This window comes from Pteropus vampyrus, unplaced genomic scaffold (genome assembly GCF_000151845.1).
Source record: "Pteropus vampyrus isolate Shadow unplaced genomic scaffold, Pvam_2.0 Scaffold59, whole genome shotgun sequence".
Classification (NCBI taxonomy): domain Eukaryota; kingdom Metazoa; phylum Chordata; class Mammalia; order Chiroptera; family Pteropodidae; genus Pteropus; species Pteropus vampyrus.
The window spans coordinates 3,026,725-3,042,002 of NW_011888840.1; the positions used below are offsets into that span (position 1 = coordinate 3,026,725).

At 42.8% G+C, this 15,278-nt stretch overlaps 1 protein-coding gene across 1 annotated transcript in view; it reads left to right on the plus strand.

Moving 5' to 3' along the window:
- The window catches only part of FER1L6 (fer-1 like family member 6), a 103,022-nt gene that overhangs the window by 77,780 nt on the left and 9,964 nt on the right, over positions 1-15,278 (plus strand). Inside the window, exons 29-34 of the mRNA XM_011360828.1 lie at positions 3,055-3,182; positions 6,955-7,125; positions 9,287-9,447; positions 11,366-11,508; positions 13,675-13,763; positions 14,232-14,330. Of these exons, the coding sequence (XP_011359130.1) occupies positions 3,055-3,182; positions 6,955-7,125; positions 9,287-9,447; positions 11,366-11,508; positions 13,675-13,763; positions 14,232-14,330 (791 nt within the window). The remainder of the gene's footprint in view (positions 1-3,054; positions 3,183-6,954; positions 7,126-9,286; positions 9,448-11,365; positions 11,509-13,674; positions 13,764-14,231; positions 14,331-15,278) is intronic.

Consider the following 15,278-nt stretch of genomic DNA (forward strand, 5'->3'; position numbering starts at 1 on the left):
AGAGAGAGAAAGAGAGAGATCCGATGTCAATTCCTCTGCTTATAAAGCCACTATTATCAGATGAGGGCACCACCCTTATGATTCCTTTAACCTCAATTATAAAGGCTCTGTCTCCAAATACAGTCAATTGGAGATTGGTTAGGGCTTCAATGTACGAATTTTGAGAGGACACAATACAGTCTGTAACAGGGGGTATGAAGTCTGATTGGTAACAGACATTTACTTGCCAGCCTTTCACTTAGGGAAAGTACTTTCCAGGCACATAGGACTTCTCTGCATAGCTTTATTTGCTCTCTGGGTTTGCTGCTAGCTGGGAAGGAAACCAAATAGGCCAGAAGCAGGAAGCTCATAGGCAGCTGTCACTATGACATCCTTCTGCCATGACTATGCCCCTGCATTGTGGCAGTCAGAAATTTCATTTCGAATGTATTTCCAAGAAAAAAATATTGTCTGCCCTAGGCTTCCCGCTTTCTGAATACGAGAGCACTAACTCTAATCTTGAAACTTTTTGGCCTGATTGCCAGGAAGCTCAAGGCCAAATGTGATGCTTGATCAAAGCAATCGTCTGCTGAACCTTTACGGTTCAAGTTTTGTTTTCATCTTCTGATCTTGGAGTTGATTTTCAGAATCTTACTTGATTGTGGTAGTCTTCTTTTATATCAACTCTTTGCCTAAATTGCCTGCGTCCTTTTTAAAAATATATACATGGAGCATAAAGCGAAGATGAGTTATTCTGTAATGCTGAGGCAGAACGGAGTGTTCCCTGTCCATCACGCAGTCTTCACATTTCCTACATCATCATCTCCGTGACCACCACGTGCCAGGTGTGTTCCAATCCCTAGAGTTGTTGAGATTAGATGTACTCGTAAAGAATGGCTGGCGGAGTGCCAGCCATTTTAATTTAGTAAAGCACCGAACACATTTCATGGAGTCTACATGAAATACCCACTCACAACATAGTTTAGACTAAGCTTTTCTCAATTTCGTTCAGGAGGTCACTCGTGTCTTGGGAGAGATAATTAATATGCATTTCAGGGAAACAGACCATATGTACAACTCAATTTGAGAAATGGTGCATATAATATTTTTCCTTTTACCAACCCCCAGAGATTGACAAAGCTCATTAGCACATTTAAAGCTCTGAGAATTCCAGAAGCAAAGAAACCTATTTAACTGTTGAATCTTTAACAGCATTTTCTAAACTTATCGCCCCACGCCTCTCTCCCCTACTACAGAAAACTTTGCAGAACCATGGTTCTTGGGAACATAGTTTAGAGAACCCAGAAATAGAGGATATGACAGTGGAGGTGGAGGGGGAGATTTTTTGGATGGCAGAGACTGGGAAAGGATTATTGTTTACTTATTCATCCAGGACAAGTCTGTGTGCAGCACACGCTTTATGTGTCTGGTACCCTCTAGACAAAGGCCGGAGATGCAGATCAGGTCCTGCTCAGGAGGCAGCCTGGGAGAGGGTGAGCTCGGCTGGAACTTGAGGGCGAGCAGGACCTGGACGAATGAAGAGTCAGAGGGTGGTGGCTCTGGAGGGAGAGTCAGAGGGAAGTTGCAGGAAGTAGAATAAATTCGCAGCGATTATGGACAGTCATCTCATCGACGTTTCTAGTAATAGTGACTGTGTGGTTTGCTCTCCCACGCTGAGACTTAATTACTTAACTATGTAATTTTACAATCTTTTAATTTAGTAAAACACCAAAGTAAAAAAATAATACTACTGAAAAGTTGCATAAAGATAGAAATCAAAATCTCCCCACCTGTGCAATTCCACCCCCAGAAATAACTTCCTTTTTTACATATATGCAAATACATCTATCTCTGTTTTCACGTATCTCCAACTCCATCCGGGTTCTTTATTTAATGGAGTCCTGCTTGATGCATTACATATTGATCTTCTATTTTCTTTTCTTACCTAGTGATAAAACTTGGATGTTTTCCCAGATCGGTACATGTAGGTCTTCCTCGTTCTTCTTAGTAGCCACCTAGTGTTTTCTTGAGTTCATGTTAGTATTCGTTTATTCATTCACTCAACAAATATGAGGAAGGCCTAGTTCAAGGTCCCGGAGATAACGTAATGAACAAGGCTGGCAGTGTCCTTGCTCTCATGGGGATCTTGATAGCGGAGGGTGGGAGTCTGGGGGAAAGAAGGTACATAAATCAACATGATAATGAGATGAATGTCAGAGCTAACGGCTATGGAGGGAATTAAAACTGGACGATGCATGAGAGTAAATGGGGAAGGGACTCTGTTGAACTGCGTTTCTAAGTAATTGACTAATAGGTTGTTTACAAATGTGGCCATTGAACAAAGCTCTAAGGAACATCCTCGAAAATGTAGCTTTGTGTGTTCGTGCCATTCCACGGCAGGGTAGAGTTCTGAAAATGAGATTGTTTCTCACTCAGCTCTCATCTCTGCAGAGTTTCTCTATCTTCTCAGTATCATTCCTCACCAGCCCCTTACCCTGGCCTTCTCTTAGAAAGCGTTTGCTTGTGATGGTTTAACACCCAGCTGGTCTGGAATCAAACTTCGCTCTGAGAAATGGATCACTATTCAACTGGCCAGTGCTACATGCAAGACTGATAGTTATGGATTCATAGCCCATTACTTCTGGGAGGGCCGCCCCATGATTTTACAGATAGATCTCAGAGAGATGACACAACTTGCCCAAGGTCACATGACTAGTTAGAAATAGAACTGGAGTTCACATTCATGCCTTCTGCCCCCTGGTCCGGCACAGTCCTCATACTCAGCGCTCAGCACTGCTTTCCACGGGCGACATGACTCCCAAGAGCTGGCCTTGGGCAAAGCTGATAACTTTTCTTTTCCCGGGAAAATGGAGAGGCTCTAACAATGGTTTTTAACCTGGACTGCACACCTGAATCATCTAGGAAGCTTCTAAAAATCCCAAAGCCCAGGGCCAATTAAATCAGAATAGCTGGGGATGGAACTCAGGTGTATTTTTTTAAAACTCCCAGGTGATCTCAGCATGCAGCCGGTGTTGAAAACCACTGGACCAAAGCAATTTCCTTTCTCCTCCGCAGGCATTTAATCTTAGCCCAGCTGATCCAGATGGCAAATCAGATCCCTACATTGTGGTCAAGCTTGGCAAAACTGAAATCAAAGACCGGGACAAATACATCCCCAAACAGCTGAACCCAGTATTTGGAAGGTCAGTGAGTCATGCTGCATCGTCTTCTCTGCATTTGCCCCTGCTGTGTTTCTGTGGGGGCCGCTGCGTACACATGTGTGCGTCTGAATAAATGTGGCAGAAGGTTAAATACTGACTTCTGCTTGTGACAGTAGCCAGCCAAACCTAACCTTCATGGAGAAAGGCCAAAGTCTTTCCTTGGTCTCTTTAGGAATTAGGTGGTGCGTGCTGATCAGGCCCATGATTTTCCAACAATGATTTTCCTAGACCCTAAACTTTCCTCGATTTAGCCTCTGCATCTGGACAGAGAGGGTTCCTTTTTTACAAACAAGGCGACCAAGACCCAGAGAGGCTTAGAAACCTCTTCAGGCTCCCACAGCTCATGAGTGGAAAAGGGGCCAGACCTTCGTTCTTGTCTCCTGCCAAAGGGATTTTCCCGTCACACCGTTTTGCAGCTCATTTGAGGTGACCTCTGAAGTAAAAAGGTTAAACTGCACCCCGACTCCGGCTTTGTTTTCCTGCACAGTGTTACAAACGCATGGCATTTGTGTGTATTCAGGTGACCCCCCTCCCCAGTTCACACCCCTTCACCCCCACTGTCTTCTAACACATTGGTGTCACACGTTCCCGTTTCCTGCTTGAGTCTGGCCACCTGGTCACTGTGAATTTCAGACTTAAGCAGACGTGGGTTTCGTTCTGCCACAAATAGGATGCAGGTGGCTGACCTCTCCGATGCTAGTTTTCCTCATCTGTAAAGCAACAGTAGTGACACTTGACTCTCAAGGACCTTTAAAAGATTAAATATACAGCACCTCGTGCATTGTCTATACTGGCACATGGTAGACGCTCAAGACACATTAGCTTCCTCTCTCCCTTGAAAATCATTTTAGCAGTGGATACATCTTAAGCGTATTTAATTTCTCTTTTTCCCCAAGTAACAGGGAGCATGGGATGAAATCTTCATCAGCCTCGTTTAAATTCATTTACCCATCCGTAATGGTTTCAGACCCCTGACATTTGATCGGCACCAGCCGCTTACACTTTATTGCTCCTGAGGAAACGAGGAAATAAATGATCTTGCCTGTTCAGGTTTATGATAAAGATTAGAACGATACCAGGGAAACTTACCCTTGTCTCCCCGGTCCAGAGATGACCTTTATCATTACCTGCCCTCGATGTAACCAGCACTTCGTTTTGCCAAATGCTTTGTAGTCACTTTTTATTAGCTACTTTTACCACAGTGCCATGAATTAGACTGGTTTTATTGCCCTCATTTATGGCTATAATAAACAGAAGAGGAAGAGAGTGGAATATTCTCTCCTGCCTCTGATGTTATAGAGACTTTTCCAGAAGCCCTACATGTGTGGACATTTCGTTGGATGGGTATTGTTACTCAGGGACAAAAGTTGCTGGCTCATTCTTGCAGTGTTCCAGCAGGGAGACTGGAGGGCCTGGCCTGGGGTCTGGGGACGCCTTCTTTGGGTTCTTATCATTTGAGGATGTCACAGCTGCACCCCCTGGCCCTTGCCTGCTTCCTTTTCTTCATCGCCTCTGACATAAATTGATATGTTTACGTGTTTGTTGGCTCTCCCGTCTCCCCACTGGAACAAAAGCATCATTTGAGCAGGGATATGGTCTGGCATGTTCAACGCCACTTCCTCAAGTACCTAGGACAGGGCGTGGCACAGAGTAGATGCTCAGTAAGTGTTTGTGGAATAAACGAGTGAATGACGAATGAACGAACAGATGGATGGACAAAGCTCCAGCCAATCTTCAGTAAGATTTCATGGGATCTCAGGGTGATGTACCATCACCCTGAGATGGTACATGTCTTCGACATTGTTACTTCCTCATTTCCTTAATAACCATAGTGCTTGGCACATAGTGGATGTGTCATAAATGTACCATGAACAAGTACATAATCGAAAGAATAAAAAATTGAACAGAGGAACAGTGGAGCATCTTTGCCCTGAAGCGTAGAGGTACTAAACGTTTCAACGAGGCTCAGTTTTTACCCAGTTCATGGCGCGTTCTCTTTTCTCAGTCTGCCATTGTATCTAAAACGTATCCCATTGACTCACAAGTTGGTATAAGCCTAGTTTTTCCCTGGGTGACTGGAATTCCAGCCATGGTGGGATGCTTTTAGTAATTCTTTTACTGACAGCTCCAATGAAAATTCAGAGGTTAATCTGTGCGCTCACAGCTTGGGGAGATCTAACAGAGCAATCGAATCCTCTGTCACGGTTGCCAGGGGCAGTTAAGCACTTAATAAGTCCTTCCTCAGTGGCAGCAGCTACAGTGACAGCCACGCTCAGAGAGAGGCGGCTGGAGGCTTCCTTGTGAGACACCTCTAGAATATCAATTACTGTTTGGAATCCAAGTCTTGGAGACCCAGAAAGGCAATGTGATGTCTTCAGGCGGAAGACACAAATTTCTCCCTCCCATGGCTGTATCTCTGACTTGCTAGAGCTGCCTCAGTCAGTTACAGTCACAGGAGCCATCAGCCATTTCTGCTTTCTTCTTAATTGGCTCCAGGCTGAGCTGCCACCTCCGTCCCCGCCACCCTGGAGAGCGAGAGGCAGGGCTAAGTGGATCTGCCATGAGGGCAGCAGCCCAGACAGGCCTGCGGACACGCGGAGAAGTGACGGGTCCCCATTCTCCCTTCCTCCCTGCCTCCTCTGTTCCTTGTTCCCAGGCCAGCCCACCCCACCTTGTCCCAGTGCCAGAGTTGGCAACAGCTGGAAAAACACCTGTGTGTCTCGATTTGATTTTCAGGAAGACATTTCCCTAAAATGCAGGATTTCACTCAAAATCTAATTCTTAAGTATATTTTCTAATGTTCAGTAGCACGGATAAGGCATTGATTGTCACAGGAAGTCTGACAATACCTATGTCCCTTTCAATACCATGCACTGGTGTGGTATCGGGGAAAGAGCCAGAAGTAAGAGTTGGAAGACTGGCACTTATGTCACTTAGGCCTGATTTATGCTCCTGGGCGAGTCACTTGTGTTCTCTGGATTTCAATTTCCGTACCTGTAAAATGAAGGCATTTGGTAAGGTGACCCCTAGGGTCCCTCTCAGTTCAAGGAATCATACGAGCGTCCGCTCCCTGTAGGTGATGTGCAGGCTCCAACGATGTGGAGATGAAGGAGGCAAGTCTCTGTTCGGAGGGCTCCGCGTCTTGTAGAGCTAGCATTCCAGTCCTAGAATCCTATGTTTTTGTGATTTTTTTCCATCTTCGATAGGGTTTTCATTTCAAATAAATTCAGCTGGTTTTCCCTGATGAAGCCAAAAAAAAAAAAAAAAAAAATGGAGAGTAACGTAAAGGGAGTGGCAATTTATTGGGTGCCAGTCGAATGCGTAGAAATAAAATGTATGCTTTATAAAAACGATACGGCATTTAACTACTGTTTACTCCCATTTATCTCCATTTACACGTAAGGAGGTTTAGAGGGATGACACAACTTTCCAAAGTTTTATAATCAGGAAGTTACTGATGCAAAAGCGGTATTAGAAATCAGTTCTGTTTGAGACCAGTTTTGCTGTCACCCTCACTGTGGACTGCACTTGATGGCCTGTGAAAGAGAAGATTATTGGCTGCTGGAAATTGACATCAGAATCGGAAATTGCTTGTATCTCAGTGAAAAAAATTAAACCAAATAAATACCCACTGAGTCTTAACTGAGTTGCTGAGTGTTTAGTGAGTTCATATGAACTGTAGGCTAGCTAAAGGTGAAAAGTTCCCTATGTCACCAAATGTCGCTGACTCCTAAAGCCTCTACTTGGACCACAGGTCATTTGAGATCCAGGCTACCTTCCCAAAGGAGTCTCTGCTCTCCATCCTGATCTATGACCACGACATGATCGGGACAGACGACCTCATCGGCGAGACCAGGATCGACCTGGAGAACCGCTTCTACAGCAAACACCGAGCCATTTGTGGCTTGCAGAGCCAGTACGAGATGTAAGCTCTTCCCGCTGTGGAGACACAGCTGGCATTCTGAGGCTGTGGCCACAGACGGTCCAGGCTCTGGGGAGGCCGGCCAAGGCTCAGCTTCAGTAGCTCAAATGGGCTCCGCGTCAGCAGGGCTGGTTTGGTGACACTATTCACTGCACTAGAGGGTGATGGGTGTTGGGGAGGCAGAGCTGATCTAGAGCCCAGGGTGGGTTCTTCAAGGGTCAAGAACTGCATTGTATGTTTTCACTCAACCAGCTTGGCATGGTGGGCTCAGAGAGAGATGCTGCTAGAAGAGGAATTATTAATATAATACAAACACCAATATCCCAGTTAATTATAATTGACATTATGAGGGCTTATGATGTACCAGGCACTTCACATGGAGTATCTCACTCAATTCTCTTGAACTCATTGAGGTGTTATCCACATCTTAAAAGTGAGAAAGTGTGGCCCAACTCATAAAAAGATTTTGAATTCTGCTTAAATTGAAAATATAGACTATAGATTATTGTTCTAAAAAATATGTAATATCTGACATCTTAAAAAATTAAAATCTTACAATTACGAATTTCAGATAGGAAAATATAAAAACATGAATTAGATTTTCATGATATATTTTTAGAAATATTTTTCCTGATTAAAAAATAATATATATTCATTGTAGAAAATTTAGGAAATACAGAAAGTACAAAGTAATGCTCAAATTATTTCACCCAGAGATAACATGTAAAAAATTTTTTATGTATTTCCTTTTAGTATTTTTTTCCATGCTACTTTCCCCCAAATTTGGACTCATATGATCTGTGCAATTTCATAAGCTACTTGTTACACTTAACCATTATGCACATTCTATCATGTCATTAAATGTTCTTTGAAATCATTATTTTAATAGCTCTATGGTGTTCCATCATATGAATTTATTATAATATGATATAACTAATTTGCCTTTCTGAATTTTAGGACATTTATATTTTCCTTCTTTATTTTCTTAGAAATATTGCCACTATAAACATTCACATAGCTATTACACACCCCTCTGATAATTCACTCGGTATTTGTTCATGGACACAGATTACTCCATTGAAAGGGATGCACATGTTAAGGACTTTTAATATATCTGTCCAAATGGCTCTTCAGAAAGGCTGTACCCATTTAGCATTCACTGAGTCTGAGTGCCTGTTTCCTCTATGGCATGATTTTCAGACAGGTCTCTACTGCTGGGCTGCCATTCTCGGAGCTTAGAAAGCCAGTTCAGTTCTGGAACTCTAGTGAATGTATAAGCCTCCTGAGGCTGAAGCCTCGGTCTCAAGCATGAGAGGGTACCATCTGGAGAGGATGATTAATTCTTCTCACTCTGACGTCAGTGAGGAAAGCCACAGGCCGACGTGGCACATCCTTTGTTCAGAAGAATTTCCTGATGGTGAAGCTACAGGGGAGCAGAATAATTAGGGACTTTATAACCTTTGTTCACTGAACAAAGCACTTATTTCTGGGGAGGCCCATGTGTGGCTCTGCCTGTGTCCTGAATATATAATACGATCTGGGGCGGCAGAGAAAGTGAAAGAATGAGCTAGGCTTTTTTCCTCTTAGAATAAATAGCAGCTAAATGGTTATTCTGCTAGAAACAGAACAAAAACTAAAGAAAAACAACCTGCAAAGAAATCCATGGAGACAGAAAGCAGATTGGCAATTGCCAAAGGCTGGGGTGGGGGAGGAACAAGGAGTAACTGCTTAGTGGATATGGAGTTTTCTTTCGAGCTCTGGAAATTTTTTTGGAACTAAATAAAGGCAGTGGTTGCACAACATTGCGAATGTACTAAATGCCACTGAAATGGTCAACTTTTAAAAGGTTATTTTTACGTTATGTGAATTTCACTTCAATTTTTTAAGGTACATTTCTTAAAGAAAAAACTATTTGCAAAGGATTTTTATGTCAAGTTATTCAAAAGTCCTGATTTTTATTCAAGTGTACATACGCAGAGGTATTAACCCGAAAAGAGAGAAAATAAACCCAAACCAAAAACAGTAGCCCCAAGCGCAGAATGGCAAGCTGAATCTGAAGGAAACCACACAGACCGTGCTGAGATGGCCCTTTTATTGGGACCTCCAGTGTGTCCTTCTCGGGGCAGCCAAGCCTCACGCTATCTGTCCTTCTTCCACTTTTCAGAGACGGCTACAATGCCTGGAGAGACACGTCCAAACCCACCGAAATCCTCACCAAGCTTTGCAAAGACAACAAGTTGGACGGACCCTATTTTCGTCCCGGGAAAATACAGATAGGAAATCAGGTCTTTTCTGGAAAAACGGTCTTCACTGAAGAGGATGCTGGTAACTCCCCGCAGTGTTTCCTGCTGACGTTGCTCTTCTGAGAAGTCCACTTCTGGTGGTATCGCTGGCTAGAAACGGTGGTCATCTACTGTAAAAGTGATGCATGCTCATGGCAGAAAGTATGGAAAAGGAGGATAATGAAAATCACTCATAATCCCCCAAATCGGAGATGAGCATGCTGCATGCTGGCATATTTCCTTACAGTGTGTGTGTGGGGTGGGGCAAGGGGGGGCAGAGTACAACATGTCGCATTTTTACAGAATTATAAAATGATCTGCCATATGTATCCCGTTCCATACATAGTGTCGTATCCTGCCCTTTCTATTTTCAATAGATTGTGATCATTCTATTCTCTTTTATGGCTATGCCATTTGTTTACGTTAAGTCCTTTTTTTTTTTTTTTTTTTGCAGTGACAATACCACCATGAACTTCCTTATACATATTTTTGCACATTTCTGTGTCTACAGTATAGATCCCATAAGTAGAATTGTTATGTCGGAAGGTAGGCAATAACCTTAAAAAGAATGTTAAGGAATAACTGGACACGGCCCAAATTACCCCCGTAAATATTACACTGACGACGCTCCATTTCAACACGAAGAGGTAGATTTAGCATAGGAGCATCATGGCACGTGCCACGAAGATCCCAGGGAGGCTTTCATAAGCTTGGGATGAGAAGGAAAGTCACCTTTACTTTACTTCGGTGATACAGAACAATTCCTGTACTGTCACCCTCGTCGATTTGGTGCTTAAAAATTGCCTGTGATGCTGCAATGCTTCCGACACGCAAAGCCCAGTTAAGGACAAGGACATGTTACAGGATGTTTTGATGCTGTTATGTTAGTCTCACCACTTTGGTGCCAAGATTTCTTTTTACCTTGTTGTTTTGACCGCAAGAACATCTTGAAGTTTCTCACATCCAGAGTTAATTGACATTTAGAGAGTATATTAATGACGTATTGATGAATTTCTGTTGAGAAAAAAATTTTTTTCAAGATATACTTTATTAAGCCAATTTAGTTCCTAGGAGAATATCCTATATTTCATTAGTAAACCATTTTTTGCCCCCCCCCCCACAAAATCTGAAATTATGTTCATCAAGATCAATTCTTGATGGATTAAACTTCATGACAAAGATTTAGTTCACTGATTACTTGTTTGTCCCTCTCAGCTTTTACTGATTGTAATTATTACTATTGAGAGGTTTCTTTTGTGGCCTTTAAAAAAAAAAAGAAACAAATTCAACTTTCCTATCAAATTTGGCCATTCTAAACTTTGTCAAGAAGATTTAATTCTTTCAGCAATTTTTGCCTTATTTTGAAGATATTGTTCCTACCAGCAGTTTTTATCATGAATTACCTTCTTTGGTAAAATGATGGATCAAAGACCCTTTCCTGAGAGCAGGAGTTGGTGGGAGGTTGACCCCCATCGATGATGACGAAAGACATCCACGAACACATGTAGTGCCCATTTCCCCACCCGTGGAAAGCAGCTGGCGGCCACGCTGCTTCCCCAGCCCTCTCACACTACAGGGTTTGCAAACAGTTTTATATCTCCAGGAAAAATTCCCTCTCCATTATCTTGAAGCCAAGCTTGTGATTCGCATTCTCTAGAGGAATCTGATTCAAAGGGTGAATGGAACCCCACATCCCAAGACCTGGACTGCTCTCTGGGTCATCTTATCAACCCACCTTTCACGTTCTAAAAGTCCAGTTTCTTCCTCCTTCCCACCACTCTTCCCCGACTTCTTTCTAATCTCTCTTTGTCCTTTTTCTCTTTTGTGGTGCTTCTCTTTTCTCATGCCTCAGTATAGTTCAAGAAACCTTTAAGAAAGTATTTTAAAATGACAGCCCATCGCTGTCCCCGTACAGGAGCACACACCTGACAAGACTCTTTATTTTTCTCTCTTCCATGCAGATGAGACGGTGGAATCTTATGAGCACTTGGCCCTCAAGGTTTTACACTCGTGGAAGGATATCCCGGAGGTTGGGTGTAGGCTGGTTCCTGAGCATATAGAAACTCGCCCGCTGTACCACAAAGACAAACCAGGAATGGAACAGGTAGTGGCCAGGACAGTTCTGCCCCAATGGGAGTGTTCGCCCCTCAAGGAATGTGGCTTATTCCCTAAAAGTCAACCTTGTGTGTCCTAGAATAATTGATAATTTTGACACACTCACTGCCCTAGGACATTTAGCAATGGCTGGAAATCTTTTAGGTTGTCGCAAGTGGATGGGGGTGCTGCTGGCATCTAGTGGGTAGAGGTCAGGGTGCTGTTAAACATCCTTAACTGCACAGGACAGCCACAACACAACAAGGAATTATTCAGCCCCAAATGTCAGTAACGTCCAGGTTGAGAAACTTGCCCCCAGAGTCACTGTTGGATTTAGTGCTTTGTCCTTCTTATGATTTGAGATGTCATACTCTTTTGGAAGAATCTTGACATTTGAGAAACTACAAAACCCATTTAATATACCCGAGACCTTCTCCAAAATCTGTCAGTAACCACATAGCCCACCAGTTTTCCCAAGGAAGCTATAGATGATGGCTTACTTTGAAGAACTGGCAAGAAGAATCTGTGTGGAAAAAAATAACTAAAAATCTGGATTAGAAGTTAGAAGAGAAGAAAAAATAAACTTTAATAAGAACTTTTACATAAATTATCTCATATTATTATGATGATCATAGAATTGTTTATCCAAACTGGCCATTTTGAGAATGAGAGAGGGCACTCTTAATAACTAAGCTGGTACGAGGGGCGCACCCTCGGATTTTCCTAGGCAAACAAGGCTGTGTGGGTCACTTTACTCTTATTCTTTAATACAGCCTGATGGTGGACTTATTATGATCTTTTTAAGATAAGGAAATTAAGATTCAGAGAATTTAAATAACTCCCTCAAAGTTACTCAGCTGATAAGTAGTAGAGCTGGAAATTAACTCAGGTAGTTTGAGTCCCTAGACCCGTCACAGCACTAGATTCACTCATTGTGTAACTTGGGCAAAGCACATGAACTTGACTATAATAGGGCATGAATACCCCAACCTTGCTGTCCCAGCAGTGTTGGGGTGTAAACCTGGTGATACCACGTGTCAGGGAGTGCCTTGAAAGGGTAAAGCTTTATCAGATATAGAAGCTTATGCTTGTTTCCTGAAATTCACTATAGTATTTGAAATCACTTAGTTACTGGTATCCTTCCTGTCGGATACGGCTTTTTGATTAAAGGTGAATGTTAATGTACCTTAAGAGAATAAATCATCCCACTTTCCCTAGGACTGTTACTCCTCCATTGAATTGGTTCTTCTCTTCTCAATTGCTAAAGCTTTTCTTATGTCATCTCTTCCCCTGTAATGCCCCTTTTTCCTCTAGCCAAAGCCCCCCTCCACCTATATCCTAAATATCCTTCTCACCCTAGTGAAAGTCCCACTCCTTCTTATAAACCCCCCTGACCACCCCAGCCCTTGTCGATCACGCACTGTCTTACCTGAGCTGACAAAGTACTTCGAATGTGTACAACAGAAGGCATTGCACCGGAATGCACCAGACCGTCTCCCCACAGGGGCTCCTAAATCTCTTGCAACTGGGTAAAATCTGATATGTGGAGTTCAAGGCAATGGACAGGAAGCCCTATTCTGCCTCTAATGAGCTGCGGGTTTTCGGATCATTTCTTTGATTTCTCTAAACCTTGGTTTCTTTACGTGTAATACAGAAATGTGGCTGGAGTGAGCATTAATGGAGATAATAGATGTTAAGGGGCATTGGAAACAATGAAGCATGGTCCTTCTGATGGACAGTGTTATCTTTTTAATCTTTAGGAATTTGTAGAAAGAACAGGGTTTCTGGAGACACCAGGCAAAGGTTGAATCCACACTCTACTATGTATTGCCTGTGTAAGCAATGGGCAAGATGTTTGCTCATCTTCTAAGCAGGAATTGTAACATCCACCAAATGTGAATATTGGGAGAGTTAATGCTTATCAAGAGCACAGCTGTATCTACCACATAGTAGATGCTCAATAAGGATTTGCTTACCCTTCCTCTGCTCTTAATATACACTCTAATTCTTAATTATAGTATAAGTTCTGCCTTTGTTGACAAGTATTCTAAACATGTATATAGCTACCAAGCTGTATCTAATATCCATTTCTAGTAGAGATCTGTTGAAACTGTGAATGATCAGTTGCTCTATGGTTTGCCCTCAAAGTTAAAAGAGGTCTTCTCCCCTTATAAAGGGCCGTCTGCAGATGTGGGTGGACATGTTTCCCAGAGACGCGCCTCAGCTCGGGCCCCCCGTTGACATTTCACCAAGGCGACCCAAAGGGTGAGTGGCTGCAAACCCCATCTCCTGGGGAAGGGACCTAGGTAGTGGACGAAAAGATCATGACATTGGATCTGATGTCTGATACATCCCATGGATCGATTGGCACCTGATAGTTATACCTCGCTTTCCATCTGGCCAGTTATAGTGGGGAGTGAGGGGTGGTGACGGTAGTAGCGTGGAGATGGGAATGGTGGCCCCTTTTGGGGTAGGAGTGACTAAGCTTCAACACGTCTTAACATTCTGAAAAATCTTGGTTAATGGAAGGAGGGCCTGCCCAGGGAGATTCACGTCCTCGGTGATTCCAGCTGGGGTACACAGTGTTGATGGAACCAAGACTTTAGTGTCGATATTTTTGATCCTGGTCACGTTGAGGAAGCTTGCAGACTCAAAGTGATGCTGAAATCACATAGACACCAGTTGACTCAGCTTTCAAGGTTTTCAACCTAATGCTGCCTTCCCTCGTTCCAGATATGAATTGAGAGTAACCATCTGGAATACTGAAGATGTCATTTTAGAGGATGAGAATATCTTCACGGGACAAAAATCAAGTGATATTTATGTTAAAGGGTAAAGTCGTCAACAAACTCCACTCTCTCTTTCCAGCCCCTCCTCACCTCTTTAATTCCTAATTCAACCTGTGCCTCATAGAAAATACTCCACCCACATTCCAAAAAAGGAGTTCATTCTACCCACCTTGTCAGATAAGGTCACTTTCTTTTTTGTGTCTCATTTGGCTATTTTGCTAAGAATTCTTCTTATGGAAATATTTTATATTTGTGAAGAAATATTTTATAAACATCTCTTTCAGTTAACTGTTGGATACCTATACTTTATGAGTGACATTCAAAATACCTTTACACCTGAAGGAAGGGAAGAGATGTAGTGCTATTGATGAAAGATTAAGTGTCATGAAGATTTGTAAGACTGATACAAAAGCTAAGGTGTAGACTTTCCCTTTGACTAGTTCTCCTGATAAAAAAGATACCAACCTAGGACTCGGGAAGCGAAGCGTTTCATATCTCTCTTACATCTTGCCTATGACACAAATGACTTTGTAGGTGTCCCTTTAGCCCCTAGTCAAGGAGGGAGATGAGGGGGTAAAGAATCAGAAGCAAAAGTGACATAAACATGTGTCCTCTGAGAAACTCATCTCAGCCTCATTGCGATATCTCTTTGTCTTCCCCAACTGAGAAATCTTCCTCATCGACTCCCCCATTTCTGGTACGCCATTAAACCTTGTCCATTTTACCTTCCAAATAGCTGTCAGCACTGTCTGCTCTCTCCATCCTCACCACACCTCCACCACACTCTTTCCTCCAACACCTCTTGCTGGAGCCACAGAAATACCAATACCATATGAATTGGTCTCTCCATATTCATGCTTGCTTCCAATAATTGATTCTCTGTGCTGAAACATGAGTTAGTTTTTCAAAACACCATCTTATCATGTCAGTCCTGTACTTACAATCTGATCATGTCAATCCCGTACTTAAAGCCCTTTAATGGCATCTTATT